The 24,226-nt window shown below is 41.3% G+C and overlaps 1 protein-coding gene across 1 annotated transcript in view; it reads left to right on the forward strand.

The window, feature by feature from the left end:
* Positions 1–24,226, forward strand: part of akap6 (A kinase (PRKA) anchor protein 6) — a gene marked incomplete at its 5' end in the record, with an annotated part of 211,246 nt that overhangs the window by 75,760 nt on the left and 111,260 nt on the right. Inside the window, one exon of the mRNA XM_083924631.1 lies at positions 23,605–23,738. Coding sequence (XP_083780757.1) covers positions 23,605–23,738 — 134 coding nt within the window. The remainder of the gene's footprint in view (positions 1–23,604; positions 23,739–24,226) is intronic.

Below are 24,226 nucleotides of genomic sequence, written 5' to 3' on the forward strand. Positions count from 1 at the left end.
AGGGGATGGAGGGATGGATAGATGGATGTGGCGGAGGTGTGGAGGCTGTTTTTGTCTCTCTACCTGTGAGGCACAGTAAATCAGAGGCAGATAAGGTAATTCTGTGAGCCGTACATCATCGGGCTGCAGACACTTTTATGGCCAGCAGATTGGCTGTAAGGGCTGCTGATTACAATGAGAGAGAGAGAGAGAGAGAGAGAGAGAGAGAGAGAGAGAGAGAGAGAGAGAGAGAGAGAGAGAGAGAGAGAGAGAGCGAGAGAGAGAGAGAGAGAGAGAGGTGTAGGGGGTGGGGGGTTGATGGGGAGAGAGAGAGGGAGGGGTGGTTTGAACATTCAGGGAGGTGTTTGGAGGATGAAGCCTTGACTCTATTAAAGTTTGACCAATAATTGAAGACGATAGTGTGATAGATATTTTTTGGATTAATTCATCTGTTTCTCTTCTTTAAAAAAAGTACTCAACTTATTAACTGTTATATTGAAAAAAATAACAATACAGTTTCATACAGTTTGCTAACATACTAAAATGACAAACATATTTAAATGGATACACAGAAAGCCAAACCCCTTCTCAAGTTTCCAAAACTTTAAACACCTTTTGTCATTTCAAAATGTCACTTTCCAAATGCACTGAACACGGTTCTCTGCACAAGACACAACAGTCTGACAGAAAGTCACAGGTTTGCCATTCAAACAGTGTTTTTATCTGCTGTGCATATGTTGCACTGACTTGTTAGGGGGAAATTACAAAAATAAATGTTTCAACAGCATGTGTGTGCATCTGCAAATATGTCTGTGCATGTGAACAATCTGAAGAATTCTCTACAGTTGGAAGCATTTTGGTTTCATGACAAAGCATACTTAAGATGCGAGTGCTTTTTATTCTGCCCAACAGAATGAAAAGCGGATGTGCTTAGACAAGTGTGTTTGATTGTGATGATGCTATTTGTAGTTTTGGTTGCAGGATTCATTTTGCAGGAACCAGACCAGCCTAGTTTGCAAGATTGTGTTTTAGCAATTGGAAAAAAACTAATACTAATAGGAATGATAATACAAAAATCCTTTAGGGATGCGGCCACCGATTATTTCAAACATTAATCTGATTCTCTTCTCGATTAATCGATGAGTTGTTTGGTTATGTGGATCAGGGGTTTCACAAAGACCAAGATGACGCCCTCAAATGTGTCAAAGGTATTCAGTTAACTGTCCCAGAGGAGGAAATAAAGCAGGAAATATTCACATTTAACGAGCTGGAATCTTTTGGATTTCTTAAAAAGTGACTCCAAAATGAATGTCCATCCTGCACAGATGCAACAATCCAAAGCAAAAACAATTGGCAGCATCTTCGTCCTTCAGAAATTAGATCCCGTCCACGCCTGAATGGAGACTGCGGTGTTTAACGATGAGTCGGGCAGTTCCACTCAGGAGCCGCAGTCACTGCATGTGTTTGGTCGCTTTATTTGAAGCGGTTCGATCCGTTAATGAAGCCGTTGCACTAATGAGTTTACTTTCCTGATTCCTGTTTTCCATGGTCCTGCAGCTGTCTGCCTCACCCTTGGGGTCTTGCTCAAAGGCACTTCAACAGTACTCTTTGTTGCTGATGTGGCGGTTAAACCTGCACCCTCTCTGACACATTCTGAAAACCTCTCTGAATATTTGAAGCTCTTCCACACAGGAGCGGCTGATCAACGCCGGATTAAAAATTACAAATGCTGCTGGTGGTTAATGACAATTTCATGACCTCCTCCAGTAAAACGAGTCCAGTTAGCAAAGGAGGAGGAGGCGGAGGAGGTGGGGTCGAGAAGGACACAAAATGGCCGACGAGGCCCGGCCTCCACCGCCGAGCGGCGTTACTGTATGTGGAAGCGGATGGCAGAAGTTGTTTATTTAGTATTTATTCTGCACTTCATCATCTCCCCTCCACTAATCCACTGGCTGCTGCACGCACCACTGACCACGCCGTATCGCCAACCTCTGCTTGGATCACAGAGAAACGAGTGTGGAGGGAGAGAGGGAGAGAGAGAGAGGGAGAGAGAGAGAGAGAGAGAGAGAGAGAGAGAGAGAGAGAGAGAGAGAGAGAGAGAGAGAGAGAGAGAGAGAGAGAGAGAGAGAGAGAGAGAGAGGATGATGTCTATCCCTCCATCTGAAACCTTGTTAAATATTCATTGACAATTATTCCGCTTTGACCGAGGAGTTAGATGATGCTACTGCAGAGAGAAAGTGTGTGTGTGTGTGTGTGTGTGTGTGTGTGTGTGTGTGTGTGTGTGTGTGTGTGTGTGTGTGTGTGTGTTTGTGTGTGTGTTTGTGTGTGATGAAGGCGAAGAATGATAGAGGATTGTCTTGGAAATATTATGATGAATCACTTGTATGTAAAATCATTAAATGACCTACAGACAAACCAAAAATGTAGACTGACAGAGACAACACCCCCCCCATCTTTCTCTGTCTCTCTTTCTCTTTCTCTTTCTCTTTCTCTTTCTCACTCACACACACACACACACACACACACACACACACACACACACACACACACACACACACACACACACACACACACACACACACACACACACACACACACACACACACACACACACACACACACCAGGTGCGAGCATGATTAGGTGAGCGTATTAAATATTAAATATCAAATAGTGCCCTTGGTCCACTCTCCTGCCATCTGACAGGCTGACTCTTAGTGTAAGAGACAGAAGTGAAATCCTCCAGGTGCATTAATCTCTCTCTCTCTCTCTCTCTCTCTCTCTCTGTCTCTCTCTCCCTCTCTCTCTCTCTCTCTCTGTCTGTCAGAGTTGACTCCACGTTTGTTGACACATCCAAAAAATTCCCGCAGCCTTCGACAGTGTTCGTACAGCTTCAGCATCCTTTCAGAACGAGCGATTCTCAGATGGACCTTCGCAGCATTGCTCTTGGTCATCCATAGAAACGCTGCACTGAAGCTCATAATGACAGTCATGGCCTGTGTGTGTGTGTGTCGCTGCAGCCACTTTCTGCCACGTTTTTTATTCATGTTTAAGAAGCTGTACTTGACATTCACAATATTGATTTAGCAGCACACACCTCATTTCTATGTAAAGACGTGGTGGAGTAATGGCGTCCTGAGCAGAGAATGAAGTCACTCTCCCTCTCTGTGTGTTGTAGTCTGAGTTTCTGTTTGTTGTTTGTTTGTTTGTTTGTTGTCGTTGGGTTCCTTTTGTGTCAATGTCATGGTCAGTATCTTGACAAGTTGGGGAGCAGTCGGCCATTTTACTTTCTTCAGTAAATGGAGTGCAGCACCTTAGTTGTTTGAGTGAATGATAATTTACCCGTCTGTGTCCGTTGGAGTTCTAATCCGATCCTCTCCAGGTTTGTCTTTGGTGTCTGAACCGAAGCCACAGTCTTTTGTCGCCTAATCGTCCGTCTCACGTTGCGGCCCAGTCGCTGATTCGTGGCAAACGGACTTTTCGAACATGAAACTTTACGTGTTTGTAGACTTTTTTCTTTGTTGTCTTTCTTTCTTTCTTTCTGTCTATCTTTCCGTCTTTATCTGTTTCTTTCTTTGTTTCTTTGTTTCTTTCCTTCTGTCTTTCTTTCTTTGTTTCTTTCTTTCTTTGTTTCTTTGATCAAAATTATTATTTTTTTATTTTTCTTTCTTTTTTCATTGTTTTTTTCTATCTTCCTTTCATTCTATCATTCTTTCTGTCTGTTATTTATCTTTCTCCTTCGTCTCTTAATTTCTCTCCATCTTTCTGTCTTTCTTTCTTTCTTTCTTTTTTTCTTTGATCAAAATTATTATTTTTTAATTTTTCTTTCTTTTTTCATTGTTTTATTCTATCTTTCTCTCTGTCTGTTATTTATCTTTCTCCTTCGTCTCTCACTTTCTCTCCATCTTTCTTTGTTTCTTTCTTTGTTTCTTTGATCAAAATTATAATTTTTTTACTTTTCTTTCTTTTTTCATTGTTTTTTTTCTATCTTTCTTTCATTTTATCTTTCTTTCTGTCTGTTATTTTTCTTTCTCCTTTGTCTCTCACTTTCTCTCCATCTTTCTTTGTTTCTTTCTTTATATCTCCTTCTGTCTTTCTTATTTTTCTTTGTCTTTCTGTCTGCCTTTGTTTCTTTGATCAAAATGAAGGTTTTACATTATTTGATTTGATTATTCGATTCGTGTATAAAATTAAAAAATATTTTCGTGATTCATTCATCTTCAGCCTCTTGTCCTTATCGGGGTCGTGGGGGGCTGGAGCCGATCCCAGCTGACATCGGGTGTGGGGCGGGGTCCACCCTGGACAGGGCACCAGTCTATCACAGGACACATAGAGACAAACAGAGACGGACAACCATTCACACCTACGGGCAATTTAGAGTCACCAATGAACCGAACACCTGCACGTCTTTAGAATGTGGGAGGAAGCCGGAGAACCTGGAGAAAACCCACGGGGAGAACAAGCAAACCCCACACAGAAGGGCCCCCTCTTATTTATTTTTAAATACTGTTTTTTTAGGCTGTGTCACACTTGCTTTTTATTTTTATTTTTGAAATGAAGAAGAAATGAAATGAAAGAGGTGCGTGTGTCCGAGGGCGTATGGCGGTAGAAAGTTGCCCCGCTATTGTACGCGCCTGGCCTGATCTGGTGTTCTCTAGTTTTTTTGTTGTTTATGTTTATAGACCCTCAGGGTACAGTATTAAATTATTCTTCCGCTTGCCAAATGGCTCGCCACTTTTACCGGCGACTCTATAAATTCACATTGTTGTGTTCTTGGCTCTCTGGATGAACTGTCAGACCATCGGGCACGAACCCAAATGTGTTTGGAATCATCCAGTGAAATTCATTCCACCCGTGAGGACGTTGTTTATCGGGATTGCGGGCCCGTCGGTCGCCTCCGTGACGAAGGCCCTCTCAGGTGTCGTTTAGAGCAGCTGCTGATTCCGGCGGAGGGATCTCAGCGGTCGGACCGGGTCTCTGTCCTGACTAACGAGGCTGTAAAAAGATCCCAGCTGAGGACAGAGCTAACAGGCTCCCCTGCTAATTTATGTATTTATTTTTTATTCCCACTGGAGACGATGTGTGGCTTTGTCACTGTGGCAACCATAATATTCTGGTGAAGAAGGCCCTCGGGGGCGATGGTGGCGTATTGTGGCAGATGCCAACAGCTGTAAAGCATTTCTGTCAGAAAGACTGAAGGTACAGGCTTCTTCTCTCTTTCTTTCTGTCTTTCTTTTTCTTACTTTCTCTCTTTATTTCTTTCCGTCTCTCTTTTTTTTTCTTTCTGTTTCTTTTCCTTCATTTCTTTCTTTCTTTCTTTCTTTCCTTCTTTCTTTCTTTCTTTCTTTCTGTATTTGATTCTGTATCATCCCTTCATCTCTGTCTTTATCTCCCGCCTTTTCTTTGAACTCACCCCTTCTCTCTATCCACGCCGCACTGAAGGAACATTATCAAGTCATGTTTTTATTAGTGAGTCCTAAAAAACTAAACATAATCTTCCAATCCCATCATTTCAGCCTGTGTCCAGAATGAAGTGTGGTTAATCGTATTAATCTTAATCTAAAAATGATCTTAAATGATTTCACTTGTTTTGCGATCATTAGACTCGACTGTACTTTTGTCTTTCTTCTCCAACTCCTCCTGTCCATGTTTCAACCTCTCCTCCATCTTTACCTCCCTCCAAATCTCTCTCTCTCCCTCAGCATGTGGAGGTTGCAGATGCAGCCACGGTGCCACATGTTACTTTTGATTTATGTTTCATCTTTCATATTGAAAATAACTTAAATGGTGTCCTTGAATGGAGCAGAAACCCCGTCCAGGAGGAAGAGGAGGAGGAGTAAAAAGAGGAGGATTGGAGAAGAAGAACAAATAATCTGGAGGCCAGTGTCTCTCTATCTCTCTCTTTCTCTCTCTCTCTCTCTCTCTTTCTCTCTGTCACGTCACACATTCATCTCAGTTCCAGACGCAAATTACATCTAATAACTAATAATTATGCGGAATGGACCTTAATTACCTGTAATTTACCCCCCAAAAATCTTAATTCTCCTCCGCCACCCGCCACGTAAATAAACGCCACATGTAATTTGCTTGTTTTTGGAGACCACACAGAGCCCGATGATGGATATGAGAGGCCTGTGAATTGGCTCAAGGTAATTTGATTCTGGAGGAGCTCGCTGCATTTTTAATGATCTGAACTCAGTCAAGCGGGAGGTAGTTTACTTTTATTTATTTTGTCACCTTTGATAAGCCTTCAACACTTAAGCTTTAAACAGGAAGGAACACTTTGGAAATATGTTTACAGCTTTCTTCCAGAACAATGTTATTTCTAGAGATAAAGAAGAGGTGCTGACCTGCAGCTCAACAAAGCACCAGTGGTGCTGGCTGGTATTTTACGCCTTTAAAAATATAATCCATAAGATTTTCATCTATTTAATCGTGTGTTCGGCTCCTCTCTATCACAGATTAAGTTCAAACAGTGGTGATTGATCAAATGACCCACTAATGAAAGCACCTTTTTGCTGAGTATTCCAATCCGTGTCTGTGGAGACATTCCCTCTCTAAATGGAAATTGCTGCCGCCATGTTAGTGACACTGCTGACAGCCTGAACGTGACAAGATAGAGGCTCTGAAAGAACAGGCTGGCAGAGCTGACGGCTTGTGACTTGAAGTAACTCGGAAGTATTTTTCAGAAGAGTGTACTCTGGGATGAAGACTACAATTACTATTCTGAGTAACCTCCCTTACACAGTAACAATTAGGTTAATATCACAACAAACTTTTTTTTATTTAACCTATAAAAACTAGAAATTCTGAGCCTTTATGAAGCGCGTCTGTCGGACTGTATTCATGCTGTTCTCTTTTTTGTAACAAATCAGGAGTACTTTAGTCCTTGTGTACAATACAGCTATGATGGCCCAAAGCAACAGAGCAACTTCCAGCCTTAAGGCTAATTTATGCTTCAAATTTGTGCATAAAAAGAGACGTACGTTAACAATGTTCTAATCGTCACAGCCCTCATACTTTCATGTGTCCTGTAATGGACGTTGGGCAAAACATCCTCTAGAGGGCGTCGTTTAGATTCAAAAGATACTCCAATAGAGTTTGATAACAACAAACATGGAGGCGATGGAGGATATGGCGATCCTGCGTCTGTTGAGAAGGAGGCAAAATGGCTGGCAGCGTTGTAGACGACGGCGGTGGTCTCTGAGACACTAAAGACATCCCAGTGTCAGTGGTTTTACAGATGAGAGAAACTGACGACAAACGTAGCTTTCAGTATTTCAGGAGGTCCGTTATTTGTCTAGGAAGATGTTTCACCTCTCATCCAAGAGGCTTTATCAGTTCATGTACGCATCTGACCAGGCTGGGACTGGTCCAGGACCAGGGACTGGTCCAGGACCAGGATCAGGATCAGGACCAGACTGGGACTGGTCCGACTAACTGGTGTGGAGATCCAGGTATTTAACCTTTCACAAGACCAATGATGTCACTGGAACCCTTTGTGCTCCAAGTGCCAATGACCGTCATGAGAGTGACAGTCGTTGGTGGGAAGTAGGTTTGGACTTTGTTAGTGCTCTATTGAGTCTTAAAGATAGTCGTTGAAGTCACAGGAGGCCATTTGTTGAATCTCCTGGGAAGGGATGAAAGGGCAGCATTGTAAATTGGAGATAAGTGGTGTCTCAGACCTCCTCCTCTGTTTAGCAATGGTTTCTCTACTTTTGCATAGATAGATCAAGCTCTATTTAGACATTGTACTTATGTTCTTGTTGCACTGCTGTGCTCTGTGAGGAACAGTATTTAGTTTTATTATGTACGTATGCAACTACAAGAAACCACGCACTAAATCATAAGCTTGTTAATATGGAAATATAACATTTATTTCTGATATGTAGGCACTGGACAATATAAAAATGTCATGCTGAAACTATTATTCCTATAATCATCAAAATATACTCATATATACATTTTTATTGCATCACAGATATGACACACATCTATTTTAGTGAACATTGTTATTAATTCACTTTTATTTATAGAGTCAAATCATCACAGAAACTATCTCAGGACCCCTCCCTTGTTTATTTAGTGAAAAAAACAAACAATGATAAATGATGCGATCATAAATCATGAGGTCCCCCTGAATTAAAATTCTGTAACAAAGTAAAGTATGTCATAAAATATTCAGCGGAACAATCACAGGGAGCTTATTAAATGATCAAACTTACAGCTGTTGATGTGCTTGATGAATTCATTACACAGCCATGTTAATTATGCAAACAACACTTTCTACTTCTTCTTTTAAACATCAAATGAGACGATGTTTTCCCTTAAAATCAAATCAATTCCACTTGATCTGAACTGTAACTTCATGGGCTGAGGCCAAATTAATGTTACTGTTGGAGGACAAACTGAAGTCATCTTAATCACGTTAAAAAAACAGCTGTTCAGTTTTTCACGACTATCCCGATTAACAAGGATTCATTTGTTGTGAGTGTTTATCTTGATCCGTGATTAAAAAAATAAAATATATATATATATATAGTCCATCTCTATAGTCGAGAACAATTGTTAAAAATGAAGTTTTACACAAGCAAAAGGTAAAGACAGAACAGGACGGTAAAACAAAACAATTCAAATCAGGTCAAAATATAAGAGATCTGTATCTTCAGTGGGACAGTTTTTGTTTAAATTCTATCAAACTTTCTGTTGAGCCTACATATATAAATGATGGTGTAATGTTTGGAGTTAATATAATGGTGTTAAACTAAATTGTAACCATATATTATTTTAAAGGACTAACTTATCTTTGTCATTACACGAGTTGTCCAAAGGACGCCAACACCGATGAATTAGCCGTAAACACCGGGAGCTGCTGGTTGTCAACATTAACATCAATGTTTTCCAGGACCATACTTCAGTCCTTCACAATAAAATGACGTGCTTTAACAGCTCCAAAACTATACGTTAAGCCTTCTTCATTTCCATTTTGAATGTAAACCACCACCTAAGCCGCACAGGTAACATTCTTAATGCTTTCGCTCGTCAAAGTCACTTTTGTTTACTAATTTGACATGTAAAAGCCTATGACCAAATCTGAAATTTCACTTGTAGATTCTTAGAAATGTGTAATTTTTTTTCTACTTGCAATTGGGTGGTGATCACCCCATAAAAGCACCACGAAAAGACCTGAAACTGTGGCAGACAGGATCCCTCCTGATAGGGCTAATACCAGCGATCAGCATCTGACTGGTGACACAGTTACATTAGGTGATATGAAAGATAATAATTGACCCGTGAAACACTTCTTCAAAGCCCAAACGTTATTTTTTATTGTTCAAATCCTCTCATTTGCTGCTGGTTTGTCCATGAGCCACCAATTTAAAGTGGCAACATCAGTCTGCAGGAATATCCTTGTGCAGTCTTTGAGGGAAAACAGGAAAACAAATCCAGAACTTTAAAACAAGAGCTGACATGAACCTGTGCCTGTTTTATTGTTGCACTTCAGTCTTCCTTCTGCACAAATACACACACACACACACACACACACACACACACACACACACACACACACACACACACACACACACACACACACACACACACACACACACACACACACACACACACACATAGTGAACAAAAACACACACTCAATCATCACCGTCATCTGCCTCTCTTTCCTGCTGTGTGTGTGTGTGTGTGTGTGTGTGGGTGCGCATGCACTTGCATATATAGAGAGGTTCTTGTGAAGTTGTTTTTTAAATCATATTTGATTTCATGCATAATTAGCTCAGCCATCAGCAGCCGCCAGGGCTGCATGCTGGGTATTTTCACACACACACACAAACACACACAAACAGCCCTGGTCAGTAAGGGTATAAACACACTATCGAAGAAGTCACAACACTGCAGCAACTGAAAGGTGTGTTTGTGTGTGTGTGTGTGTGTGTGTGTGTGTGTGTGTGTAAGGAGCCCGCAGGCGACTTCCAATTTGCCGATAGAATGAGACAGAGGAAGGAAAGGGGAGAGAGTCTTCTTTGCTTTGCTCGAGACTCACTCGCAGTCGGATTAAAAACTTAATTATGTTTTAAAATTATATTTTAATTAAATATGGAGGAAGCAGAAATGGATTGGCACCAAAATAATTAATGAAACATCAAAAAAAAAAAAAAAATGAGCGGTGTCTTTCTGCTTGGGACAGCAGAAAATAAAGTCAGCAGGCCTGTTAACTCAGCTGAACATTCATTTAATTCTCCCTCTCTCTGTTTTCTTTCCTCCCCTCTGCCCTACACATAAGACCACATCATTTACATTCACATCATTAAGACTCACAGACGTAATTAATTATCAGCTAATTAATGATCAGTGTATTCCAGTCTGCAGTCCGGATTCTGCTGCCAACCACTTCATTTTTGCAAATGAGCTGCCAGCAACAAATGTCCCAAAATGTCCAGCTGAATATCAGCTCTGTCCCGCGGTGGACAGAGAGTCAAACACCTGTGAAAAGTCTGGATGCATGGAATAAATAGATGACTTCAAAAGGTGACGGTTAAGTTTAGTCAACTGAAAAACTTGGTTCAGATCATAAAAAGGTGGGGATTCCTAAACTTGTAACCATGGTAACCAGGACTCGTTTTGCCCATTGCACCCCCCCCCCAAAAAAACGAAGATTTTAAGAGTTTTAAAGTATATTTTTATGATTATCGAGATAATAATGTGGATCGTAATTGTTTTAGTCAGGATAATTGTGACATGAAATGTTTAAGAATAAGAATTCCTTCTATTTATCCCGCAAGGGGAAATTCATTTTTTTCACTCTGTTATAATATTATTCATGTTACACACACACAGGCCCGAAATACACACACATGCACATACAGGACCTATATACATGCAATTAATGGAGAGATGTTAGAGCGAGGGGGCTGCCAATGGATCGGCGCCCCGAGCAGTTGGGGGTTCGGTGCCTTGCTCAACAGCACCTCGGCAGTGCCCAGGAGATGAACTGGCACTTCTCCAGCCACCAGTCCACACTCCATTCATGGTCCACACAGGGACTCAAACCGGCGACCCTACGGTTCCGAGCCCAATCACCTATGTGTCACTGTAGTGTTAGCATCTAAACTCTTAGCATCTAGCTTTCAGCACACAAGGTTTATAGTTAAAGTTACAGTATATTTGAAGTTCTAACAAACAGCTAAAATGTCTAAGTGACTGTGATTCTCATAATAGTTTTCGGGTTGTTTTCATGACTGTTAATCCACCAGATTTGTAGATAAATTATGAGCTTTAATTGAAATACAAATGCGGTAGTATTTGATCAAAATACTAAACGGCCTCTCCGTTACTGTCTGATTCTCAAACACTTTGGTGGCTGATGGAGGGATGAGGGGAGGAGAGAGGGAGATGATAGAGGCAATCAATATCTCTAGCATTCTAATTAAAGCCTCTCTGTGGAAAAAAACATGTAATTATCAGTAAATGAAATACAAGGTCACTCTACCTGATGGAGGGGTGGAGGCAGGGCGAGGAAACAACAGAAAGGGCTGCATCTTAAGCTGCATGTGTTCTGCATTTGTTTTTAGTCTATTCTCTTGAACCTAACTTTAATCATTAATTTAAAGTCTAAGCTTTTCGTCATTTAATCTTTGAGTTTAATTAAAGATTAATTTAAACAAAATGTCCTCACTTTCCTAAAATGTCCCCAATTTTAAAAACAAAATGTTTTTTCACATCTTTAAAGTGTCCAAAAAAGGTTCTAAAAATAACAAAAGATGCCTTTACTTACCAAAAATATTCCCTACTTCATGACAGTTTTTTTTTTACAATTCATAATTTGCTCAATTTTAAATGTAAAGAACAATATACGTTCATAACACTCAAAACAGCAGAGAATTAACTACCAAAACAACAACACACACACACACACACACACACACACACACACACACACACACACACACACACACACACACACACACACACACACACACACACACACACACACACACACACACACACAGAGACACACACGCAGTATACAGTATGCATTTTCAAACTAAAATCATCCAATGTCGTCCACCTCTCCACAGTTTTAGCTGATTCTCAGAGGAGTCGACTGAGAGGAAAATAAACACTAAATAAATGACTGAACACGCTGCTGGAGACTTTACATGTTTTATCTCCCTCTCTTCCCACATTCAACTATTTTCTCTTCCGTTATTTAAGTTTGGTTTTGCATAGAACGTATAGAAACTCGATGTATACGATAAAGAGAGCCTGACCTTGTCTGTCATTCAGCAAATCTGAGCCAATCAGAGAAGCTTCCACCTGCAAGCTGCTGCGTCTTTAACCAATAAACTGTATTGTTCTGTGTGTGTGTGTGTGTGTGTGTGTGTGTGTGTGTGTGTGTGTGTGTGTGTGTGTGTGTGTGTGATGTGACAGAGAGAGAGAGAGAGAGAGAGAGAGAGAGAGAGAGAGAGAGAGAGAGAGAGAGAGAGAGAGAGAGAGAGAGAGAGAGAGAGAGAGAGAGGGAGAGAGAGAGAGAGAGAGAGCAGGGGCTGGAGAAAATATGTTATTGATTTTTCAGGTGATCATCATTTTCTCTCCGCTCTCTTTCGGGCTGGTTGACGTTTTTTCTTAATAGTGTTTTAGGTCTGCATCACTAGAGCATGCTGGGAGATCAGCTAATTTCACACAGTGACGTCTCAGATATCTGTGTGTGTGTGTGTGTGTGTGTGTGTGTGTGTGTGTCACTGTAATAAAAAGGCCAGAATAGTTTCTCTATTGGAGAAGCAGAAACAGGTGTCTAACAAGGAGAAAATTTTAAGAGAGAAAGAAAAGCTTTTCACATTGTCAATATTAGTGCCACGTCTGAACAGAAACAGAAAACATCTTCAGGGAAACTTTCAAATATTAAACGTCGCAAATATGAAAGCCAGACAGAACTAAAATTCATTGTCATGTTTTCAGCAGACAAAAACAAAGGCTTGAAAACATTTTTGCAGCGTTACCGTTTCCCCCCGACATCAACAATCAAGCGTTTTTGAGATGAAGATATCTGTCAGGCGGTGCAGGCCCGGCGCTGCAGGTGCTGCAGCAGCTCCCATTAATACAGCTAATTAACATTAGCCACTATTCTAATTAACAGGCAAACTAATGAGGAAATAATTAACCAGCATAAAAAAAAGGATCTCGATGAGAAAGAAGGGATGAGGTTGAGGTGGCGTCGCAGACAGACAGACAGACAGACAGACAGACAGACAGACAGGGGCCTGGGGTGGCGGCAGGGATCACATCATTATTTATTTATTATTACTTTTTTTTTCTAGTTAACTGCATCTTTATCGTTCTGTCCAAAGTCAGAACGCTTTTCATAAGACCAGGATCATATTGAAACAAAATATTAATGAACTCCAGGTCCATGTGCCGACACCGCTGCCTTTTTTCCAGACAACACCATTAAACATAATGTACATTACAGTTTTTCTCGATTGCTAAGACACACATTTCTTGAAAGCTTCTCTCCTTTTCTCTAAACTTTGAACACAAACCCCAATTTTCAAGCTACATTCACAAAACCTCAGACTCTTCTTGCAAAACCAAACTTTCACCTCAAAACAGTTCAATCTGTGCCCAAAACTGAACTTTGTTGTCAAATCGTGCCCCAAGTCAATCAAAATTAAAAACACTACTGAGCAGTCACTAAACACTACATAGAAAAATAGAAAACACAACGCTCAGGACATGAAGCTGAATGCATGTTGCAAAACAAAAAACCTGTGCATTTAGCACTTGTACACAAAGACAAAAAACAGAAATCTTGTGCATTTACAGTGATGCACAGTGATGTACTGAAACATATATTTACTTACAGTATACTGTGGTACAGTAGATACTGTAATATGTCATACAGTAATTTGCTCTCAACATTTACATACTGTACTATAATGTCAATGTCAAAAAAGATAATTACCTGTTCTCTTCTCTAAATCTTCGGATTATGGTGGACACAGTGAATCTAGCGATGTTTGGTTGTACACTTTGTCCGGCCTCCCTCATGCTCATACCATGGACAAGAACATGGTCAATGATTTTTCGTCAGATATTACTGTTCTTTGTCCATCTCGACCACCTCGACCTCCGCGACCTCCTTGACCCCCCTCACACGAACTCTTCCTCTCAGATTTCTATTCTTTGTAGTGTACAAATCAGTGCTCTCTGAACTGGCTTTATATATTCCCTCACATCATTAGCCACAAGTGTTATCAATTTTGAGTTGTTGTGTCCAAGTAGTGACAACCGTGCTTTAATTGTGTTTGACTTTTGCCACCTGTGCTTACCATTATGCAGCACAGGTGCATCACAATGAAAATGTGTTGGGAAGTTGTGTCTAAACAGGTGAAAAGTGCTAATGGTTTTTTGCCAAAAGAGTGATTGATTCAATCAGTGGGTTCAGGCAACAGAGAAATTGGTTCAGACAACGGGGTTTAGTGTTTTAGCAATTGAGAAAAACTGTAATACATACACCAAATAAGCCATTGAGAAAGTTTTTTCCATGTAACAATTATCAACAGAGAAATCCGGGAGAGTCGCTAACAGCCGGACCTGGCTAACAGTGATTAGGTGGGGGCAGTATCGTGAAGGCATTAAAACGTCTTTTTTAACCACTGATACTGCTGAAAATAACAGCAAACCTCTACAGCAGCATGAGAAGAGTCCCTACACAGAAAACAAAGCACCAACAACGTAGTTAGTGAACCCAGAGTTTATTAAAAGAGTGTTTTAAAGACTTACCTACTGGCCCCTGTACCAGCTCCTCTCATAGTAAAGTCCATTCAAGTGGATTACCAAAGTCAATCCAAAAGGAAGGAGCCCATTGGTGCTTGGTTTTCTGTGTCAGGACTCTTCTTGTACTGCTGCAGAGGTTTGCTGTTATTTTCAGCAGTATTAGTGGTTCAAAAAGACCTTTGAATGCCTTCACCGTACTGCCCCGAGCTAATCACTGTTAGCCACGTCCGCCTGTTAGCGACTTTCCTGGATTTCTCTGTTAATAGTTGTTACATTAAAAAAACTGTCTCCATGGTTTATTTAATGTATGTAAGCGCTAAAAAAGACCATGGGATGATTTTTAACTAAACAGTTTTAAAGTCGCTCTCATCTTTGAAGGAACACAAATTCAATCATACAGACAACCTTTAATAGAACCTTCTTTCCACATGAAAAATAGATATTATTTGGAAAATGACTGTTTCAAAAGCCTTTTTAACCCTGTAAGTCAAGTGACCAGTTGGGAAGGTTGTACTAGTTTAGCGGCCTGGAGACCTTTGGCCTTGAAAGCTGGAGTTAAGGATTGTATACATTAATTTATCTTCTCAACAGACTTCGACTGTATTTCCAAGGTCACAGTAGATCCCTGTGCAGTTCGCTTCAGTAGCTAATCCAGTTGAACTTAAAAAAAAGATTTATGAGGCTCATGATGGAAGAAAAATAACAACATGTTCCTTCAGAAGAGAGAAACTAAACAAACACTTCAGGCTCCACAGCTGTTCTTCATGACAATTTCTGTTTATTTGGGTTTTTTTTTTCAAATTCCTTCTCGTCTTCTTGCAACGGCTGCAGATTCTGCCTCAGTTTTTACTTGCTTTCTGAAAACAGAAGGAGTGAGGGGTTGGATGAGAGAGAGGAGGAAAAAGAGTAGGAGGAGGAGGAAGAGGAGAAAGAGGGAGAGAGAAAGATGGAGGTCAGGAAAGGTCAGGAGGAGAAGAGGTGAGCACAAGGTTTGTTTAGTTGATTTACATGCAGATGAAAACCTCAGTAGAAACATCTGGACAGCACAACCAGCCTGCGGACAAGACACATACACACACACACGCACACACACACACGCGCACACACACACACACACACACACACACACACACACACACACACACACACACACACACACACACACACACACACACACTTTTACTCTGTTGCAAATGTAACTCAGATTCATATAAACATGTTTTTTCCCTTTTTTGTTTTTAACCTGCTGTCTCTGTGTAGCTCACGTATTTCATGGGCTGACTGTCAGGGAGGATGGGTGTGTGTGTGTGTGTGTGTGTGTGTGTGTGTGTGTGCGTGCATGTGTGCCTTCTTGTATTGCCGGCAATTATTCATTCTTCTGTCAAAGATGAAATCGGAGCATTCGTTCAACTGCTTCACACAAATCAAACTGTATTACAGTATCGACACACAGGTGTGTGCGTTTGTGTGTGTGCCTGTGTGTGTGTGTGTGTGTGTGTGTGTGTGTGTGTGTGTGTGTTTGTGTGTGTGTGTGTGTTTGTGTGTGTCGGCTGGCAGCTGGATGCAGCCGTCTCATATACATTATTGATCCTATATCATTACCCACTGCTCTGCTCTATCAAGACAAAAATACCCTGTTATTGGAATATCTCACCTCCAGTATTGACCTGCCACACACTCACACACACACACACACACACACACACACACACACACACACACACACACACACACACACACACACACACACACACACACACACACACACACACACACACACACACACACACACACACACACACACACACGCACACACATGCATTAATTTGTTCTTAAGAAAAGTCAACGTGTTCTTAAACCGCTGAATTGTTCGTGCCTTTTTATTTCCTCGTAAGTTGAAAGTGCGTGTTTCTAGACGATCCTAACTAGCAAGTAAATGACCCCGACAATCCCCATAAAAGGGCGTGAGACTGCAGGACCGTGTGCAAATACACACACACAGAGAAAAGTAGAGAGAAAGAAGTCAAGAACGTCCAAACCAAAGTCTACAGGGATTGGAGCAGCGGAGTGCAAATGTTAACAAAGAAAATCCAAGTTAGATGGTTGAGAAACGGAGGAACGTCTGCAGGAAGTGAACGAAACAGCTGCCATCTTTCAGATCGTAGGAGATGTTTTCTTCCTGTCCAGATCTTTGCTGCATGTTGTCCTCTCTCCATTTTCTCTGTCTCTCTTCAGTTGTTCAATAAAGACCAAAAAAATCCCCAAAAGAATCTTAAGAAATAAGCAAAAACAGACCTACTTTGGGTTTTGTTTATTTAAATTAAAAGACCATATTGCTCTTTTAAAATAATGAAAATGAACCAAATAAGAAAATATTCTAAATGCTAAAAATATGATTGCAGTTTAAATCATTTAATATTATACGATTGTATAACTGAAGAAACCACAATAAGCACACACACACATGTCAGAACTCAAATGTGTGTCGGAGTGTTTTTGAGTTTGTGTAGATTCAGTTCTGACCTGCGAAAAATTCCCAAGTAAGAAAAACATCAGTGAACGTCAGAATCTTCGTGAGAGTTAAGAAAAAAACTCCTCTTAAGAATGGTTGGTGAATGGCGCCCGACATCAATCAGCCACGAGCCAGAACTCATTGAGCCGACATTAAGATGTTGGGGCAGGATTAAAGACGTCCCGGTGCCGAGGACACACTGGAGGCGCTTCTTGGCGCTCCGTCGCCCAACAGGTCGCCTGTTTGTCAAACAGGAGGCAGAACTGAGATGGCTCGTTTTGTCTGCGGACGAATGCTAATACAGCGCCACTCTGTGACATGATTGATGAGATGATTGATCAGCGTATTGATTTATTATCTGATAGTTGTTTTTAATGAGTCCCGTTGAAGAGCAGACGGTGCGTTTTGGATCTTTTGAGCGTGTCCCTGTGCTGCTGCTGCTCAGCTCTCAGTCCAAACACCGCTGTTTGATTGGCAGCTATAGCCCCAGGAAAACCCCAGGAGACACACTCACACACACTCAACACACACACACACACACACACACACACACACACACACACACACACACACACACACACACACACACACACACACACACACACACACACACACACACACACACACACACGTTTTCAGACACACATATTCGGACACATGCACACACATTTTCACTGCAGCAAATCAACTGGGCAAGCTATCCAGCAAACACACACAAACATCATATATATTTCCAAAACATGAAAACATGCAGTAAACACACGCCATTATACATATGCATACAAACACACACACACACACACACACACACACACACACACACACACACACACACACACACACACACACACACACACACACACACTGACACACACACGCACACCTCGAGGGAGATGTGCTTGCGAGGGTTTCCAGGGATGCTGGGTAAATTGGCCCTGACATGTAAACAAAAAGCCGCAAAATGACTTGATTCAGCACATCGAAGTGCAACACACAGACAGACACACACACACACACACACACACACACACACACACACACACACACACACACACACACACACACACACACACACACACACACACACACACACACACACACACACACACACACACACACACACACACACATACGCACGCATACACACACACACGCATACATGTTTTTGTGTGTGTGTAAGTGTGTGTCAGGGGATGGTCTACATATTCATCAAATGAGGCAGATTCTTATTGATTCTTGTGTCTTTTAGCAGCGTTAAAGACAGGACTTGAAACACTGGACACACACACACTCACACACACAATCCTATCGGAAAATCTACACAAAGTATAAGATTTTATCCAATTTAGATATTCTTAAGAATGTACAGTGTTAGACGTGGGCGTGCAGCGCTGTATTTACTGTATTTACCGTTTTTACTGTAGATGTGTGCACAGTTTTTTCTGTGAATTCTCTGTTGACTCGGCCAACCACAGATGCAGAAACTCAGTGGCTGCACGAGCAGTTGCACTTATATGTCCAGCCGTCAGCTGCTTTATCCATAATTATTTATTCATTCATTAACTCTATCTGTTTGCCTACATTATACTCCTGTTAGTTATAGTAATACTGCATGTACGTTATACTACAAAATAGTTCATTTTCATTTCAGCAGTTTTATTATTTAAAGAGTTGTATATATGTTATTGTAGTAAACACATTTCAGTTCTGAATGGTGAGTAAAATATATAAGAATTAATCGAAATGATAATTGCTAATATTGTAAGACTATCTTATTATGTGTCTTTTTCATCTGCAGCATTTCTCTTTCCTCTTTAGCTTTAGGGCGAGTACTGATGATAATTTCCACCGTTGATGCATCTGTTTCCTCCGTTGTTGGATCAGTTGTTTGGTTATAAAATGTGATAAAATGTCTCAAAGATGTTCAGTTTACTGTCACAGAGGAAAGAAACCAGGACATATTCACATTTAAGAAGCTGGAATCAAATGACTCAAACGATTAGTCCTACTACTAACACCTCCATTTTTTTGCAGCTCTTATCTGCAAACACACACACACACCACTAACTTACTTTTTGCGTTTGTGTGTTTGTGTGTTTGTTTGTGTGTGTGTGTCAGATGTGTATCAGTAGTTCAGAAATATGTGCATTTTTACTTTTGTTTTGATCCTTTTTACAGTTCAGTAGACAGACGGGCACAATGAGCGATGCACACACACGCTAACAGATGGAGCCATGAGTCGAGTTTGAAGAGAAATAATTTCTGACAGAAATCCTTGAAGATCCTTCAGGCTGGGACGCAGCCCAACTCATCACCCTGTGTGTGTGTGTGTGTGTGTGTGTGTATGTGTGTGTGTTTCAAACAGACACTGTGTTCCAATTTTGTGTCCTCAAGGCTTCCAGGAGAAATTGCTTCATTGTGTCTATTCATATTGTGTGTGTGTGTGTGTGTGTGTGTGTGTCTGTCTGTCTGTGTGTGTGTGTCTGTGTGTGTGTGTGTGATTGTGTGTGTTTCATTATGGCTTTAGTCAGCCGTTTGGTATGAAAAAACAACAGTTGTGTTTGCTTGGTCCTCAGCAAAAGAACCCAACTGAATAAATATGAGTCTCGAACTGTAACTGACTCTGTTGTGTCCAATGAAACTTACATTTAAAGTTTTAAAGTTTGTGTCAAAATGTAACTTTTTCTAAATGTCGTTCCTCCACAATTTAAATTTCAAAATTCAAACAAAACACTGAGCTTAGAAAATAATTATTTTTATATTTATATGAAGCAATAGGATCTAAATATCCATTATCATATCGTTCCTCTTTTGTGGGGTATTCAATTCATTTGTTACCTGCAACTGGAGCTATAAAAGATTTAACAGAGTCAATTAACGTACAAATCTGAATATAAAATAGCCTTTTGGAGGATCCTGTTCCCACCAAAAAAAAGTGCATTTGTTAAGTGGGAAAACCTGCTAAAAACAGGCAAATCCCATCCTCAGCAGATGAATTTGCTTTTGTATTTTTTGGTAACCTTCAACGTCACAAATGCAATGGAAAACAGGCTTAGTAGAAAGCAACATGGACGCCAGTGCAAATGTTACAGTGGTTCCTTCTTTTTTATATCTCAGTGCTGACTACTTTGGAAAGATGTCTCAGTGCTGCTTGAGATGGACAGAATTTGTGGCTGAGATGACAAAGAAACATGAAGACATGACAGAAGTTACCGACAGAGATGGCGTGTGTCGTTCAAACCAAGCCCCCATTACAGCGACTTACTGGTTGATCCAATCAGGAAGTGCCAAAAACTGCAGTTCTCTGAGTGTCCACTAGGGTTTCATAATAGAGCAGTTTCTCATTGAGCCCCATGTTAAACAGGCCGTTTTCACAGCATCATTAAACCTGTTTTAGGCCTGGGACAAAAACATTCTAGTCTGTATGTTTAGGCAATATCTCCATGACAACACTTAGGGGGAGAATTTTTATTGTACCAGGCTAGTTTTTATTTTATTGGAGGTTAAAGTTTATGAATACTTAGGGGCGTGGCCTCTTGAGTGACAGCTAGCCTCTGGCCCTCACTTCTCCACAGAGGTAAACGTCAGCCAGATGGACGTATCTCCCTCCCTCCCCCCAACGTCACATACATGCCCTTTTTTGGTAAGAGGAAATGAGGCGGGTCAAAGTCTGACAAGATGGAGATTCCACGTAGGTGAGGACGATTGGATCAAGTTTAGAGAACGGACCTCGAGGGAGAAGCTACGTCCATTTTTTATACAGTCTATGGTTAATCCCGGATAGCGCAGTTTCATGTCATGAACTTGTGTCTATAGAGCAACAAGCTTTCTCATCTACATGCCAAATGACCTTTTTCACAGCCATTGGTTGGTTATTTAAGGGAGTTTAACCGACTTTTCCATCTGAAGCTTCATGAAGCATTTTCTTTATTTTATGAAGCCACTAGATGGAGCTCCTGGATTAAAGAAAAAAGGCTCAAGTACAGGTGATTTGTTGTGCTTTCAACCCTTTGTTGAACAGTGAGTGCCATCTAGATGGCTCAGAAAATAAAGAACATACTTCACATAACTTGACGGGTGGTTAGCACTGTTGCCTCACAGAAAGAGGGTTTCTGGTTCGAATCCCGGGTGGGGCCCTTCTGTGTGGAGTTTGAGTGTTCTCCCTGTGTCTGCGTGGGTTTTCTCCGGGTTCATTGATGACTCTAAATTGCCTGTGAATGTGAGTGTGAATGGTTGTCTGTCTCTGTTTGTCTCTATGTGCCCTGTGATAGACTGGGGTCCTGTCCAGGGTGGGCCCCACCTTACGCCCGATGTCAGCTGGGATCGGCTCCAGCCCCCGATGACCCCGTTAGGGACAAGTGGTTGCAGATGATGGATAGACTTTACATATCTTCAAGAAGCTCTGTTTGGACATCACTCCTTTTTCACCATTCTACATTCACAAAGACTCGCCCAACTCTGCCTCTGATTGGCTATTAGTCACTGTAGACGGTGTTATGACTCACTGATTAAACCCGAAGATGTAAAAATAGCACCTCATATCAAAAAGGTGGCAGACTCCTGCTTTATAGGACGGGTCAAGGGTTAAACCTACCAGTCTGATTGGCTGTCCCTCTTTGAGCACACCTGTGATTAATCATTAATCAAAGGTCACTCCTACCTTGCAGTAAGTACAAGTAAGTTGCTTAAATGATAAATGTGTCGAGGACCTTTTTTTATATACTCTTAAATTGAAGTATTTTTAAAAAATGAAACCCTGCGCCCACAATCAGAGTTATAAACTGCCAGAAGGAACACATTAGTGAAGAAAAGAGCAATCTAACCAGCTAATGAACAACTTGACTGATTTACTGACTCACTGACTGACTAACCAGCCAGCAAACAACCTGCAAATGCAACCAGGAGAGGAGTAATGAATGGAGGTGGAGAGACATTTAGACAAAGTGAGAAAAAATTCTCTGTGAGAGCTTCCAGTTAGTTTCATTTCTGTAATAGCAGCACACACAGACACACACCTCAACACAAACACAGATGCAAACAGCGCCGTTGATTGTGTATTGCCTGTTTGTTTATTAGCTCTCTGATTGAGCGGCTCTGCCTTCCACAGATTGGATGACCTTTCCAGATCCTTCCGCGAGTCCGCTAAGTAGATCGGACGGCGAACGCGACGCAGCGACACTTTATTCAGATTGTTACCAAATGAGGAAAAAGCAAACGGTCATATTCGTGTGTGTGTGGATGTTTGTACACACTCACTCTGCCTTCATTGGTTCAATTGAAGCCTCATCTCCATATAGTTTGTATGCAATTACATCTGAGCGGCGCGCTGAGTGCCTCTATATGATTGTGTCTGGATTCTGAGTGCGACTGTGTGTGTGTGTGTGTGTGTGTGTGTGTGTGTGTGTGTGTGTGTGTGTGTGTGTGTGTGTGTGTGTGTGTCAGTGGGCGTTTGTGTGTGTGTTTGTTTGTTTGTGTGAAGGACAATGTGTGAGAAAGAGCAGCGATTCATGCTCGATGTGTGTATTTTTTGTGTGTGTGTGTGTGTGTGTGTGTGTGTGTGTGTGTGTGTGTGTGGTAATTTGTACCAGAGAAAAGCGATTCATTCTCTGTGTGTGTGTGGTTTTATGGGTAATTTGTGTTATCTGAATGTGTGTGTGAGAAATCGGAGTGTGTGCGTATCTATATTCATATGCATACACATGTTCATACGGATATATGAGAGTGTGTGTGTGTGTGTGTCAGTCGAGATGAGAGTGCAGGATAAGCGTGGAGTGTGTTTCTAGTGGCTTGTTGGCCACTCGTGGGGCATTAAAGGGCACGTCCGTCAAAATGCGGCACAGCTGAATCTCATTCATCTGCAATAAACAGATAATCACACGACAGGACGAGCAGCCGCCTGACACGTCCAATCACAGCACTAATAGTTTGCTGTGTTACTTTGATTCTGCTCATCTGGTGAAACACCATGAATGACATGTGAAGGGCAGTTTTATCGTAAAGTATAACTAGCTGAAAGCACGTTTACTTCTATGTTCTGCATTGTAGTGTTGTTTGCAACATTTAGTATGGAAAAAAAAACATTAATTACATTATCAGCACTGGATCAAAAAATAAAATGGTTAAAAGTTGGTTCTTTTGCATATTACAAAGATGCAAGCGCCAACTTTCAAACTGTCATATGCACGACGATTAAAGAAAAAGCGTCTCTGTCTGTCAAGCAACAGAGATGTAACTTGACTTGAAAAGATTGAGCTTTTCCACATCATGAATGTCCACGGTGTGCCGTGGGATTGACGCCCGTTATGTCCTGCTCTGTGTCTTCCAGGCTGAGCTGATCCCCAGTCAGTGTGAAGCCCAACGAGCCGCCCTGGCGGAGCAGATGGCTGTCAAACTGAGCAGCCTGCACTATCCCTCCACCACCAGCAAGAGGCTCTACAATCAGCTGACGAGGAATAACAGGTAAGCCCCCAACAGGATCAGGAAACATTTACATCAGGCGCCACCGATGTAGAAAATAATTCTGCATTCCAACACGGCATTCAAGTGTTTTTAGGCTTTCACGTGTTTAACCATAGGTGGAGACGACTAACTTCCTGTTGCCTCCCTGCACACGTGAATGGGATAAAATAATTTAATGATGCTCTATTATGCTAGTCTTCATGTTTGTATTTTTTGGGTCAGCTACAATAGGTGGAAAAATATCCTTTCTACTGAACTGTATCACTGCCCAGGAAGGAAGCCTACACATGGAAGTGGGATGCTCGTGCGACAGTGCGAGATGGAAATAATGGAGCAGTATGGGTTCTCCACAAGCTAGCAAGGTCGGACCACGAGGGACTCCTGTGTGGTGATACGTTGGTTGGCGAATGTAGTTGGGTTTAAAGAAATTAGTTCCTCCTTGAAACTGCTCCTGAACAGGTCTGTGGGTTATGTTGAGTAACCAGGTT

This window comes from Echiichthys vipera (assembly GCF_963691815.1).
Source record: "Echiichthys vipera genome assembly, chromosome: 12".
In the NCBI taxonomy this organism is placed as follows: domain Eukaryota; kingdom Metazoa; phylum Chordata; class Actinopteri; order Perciformes; family Trachinidae; genus Echiichthys; species Echiichthys vipera.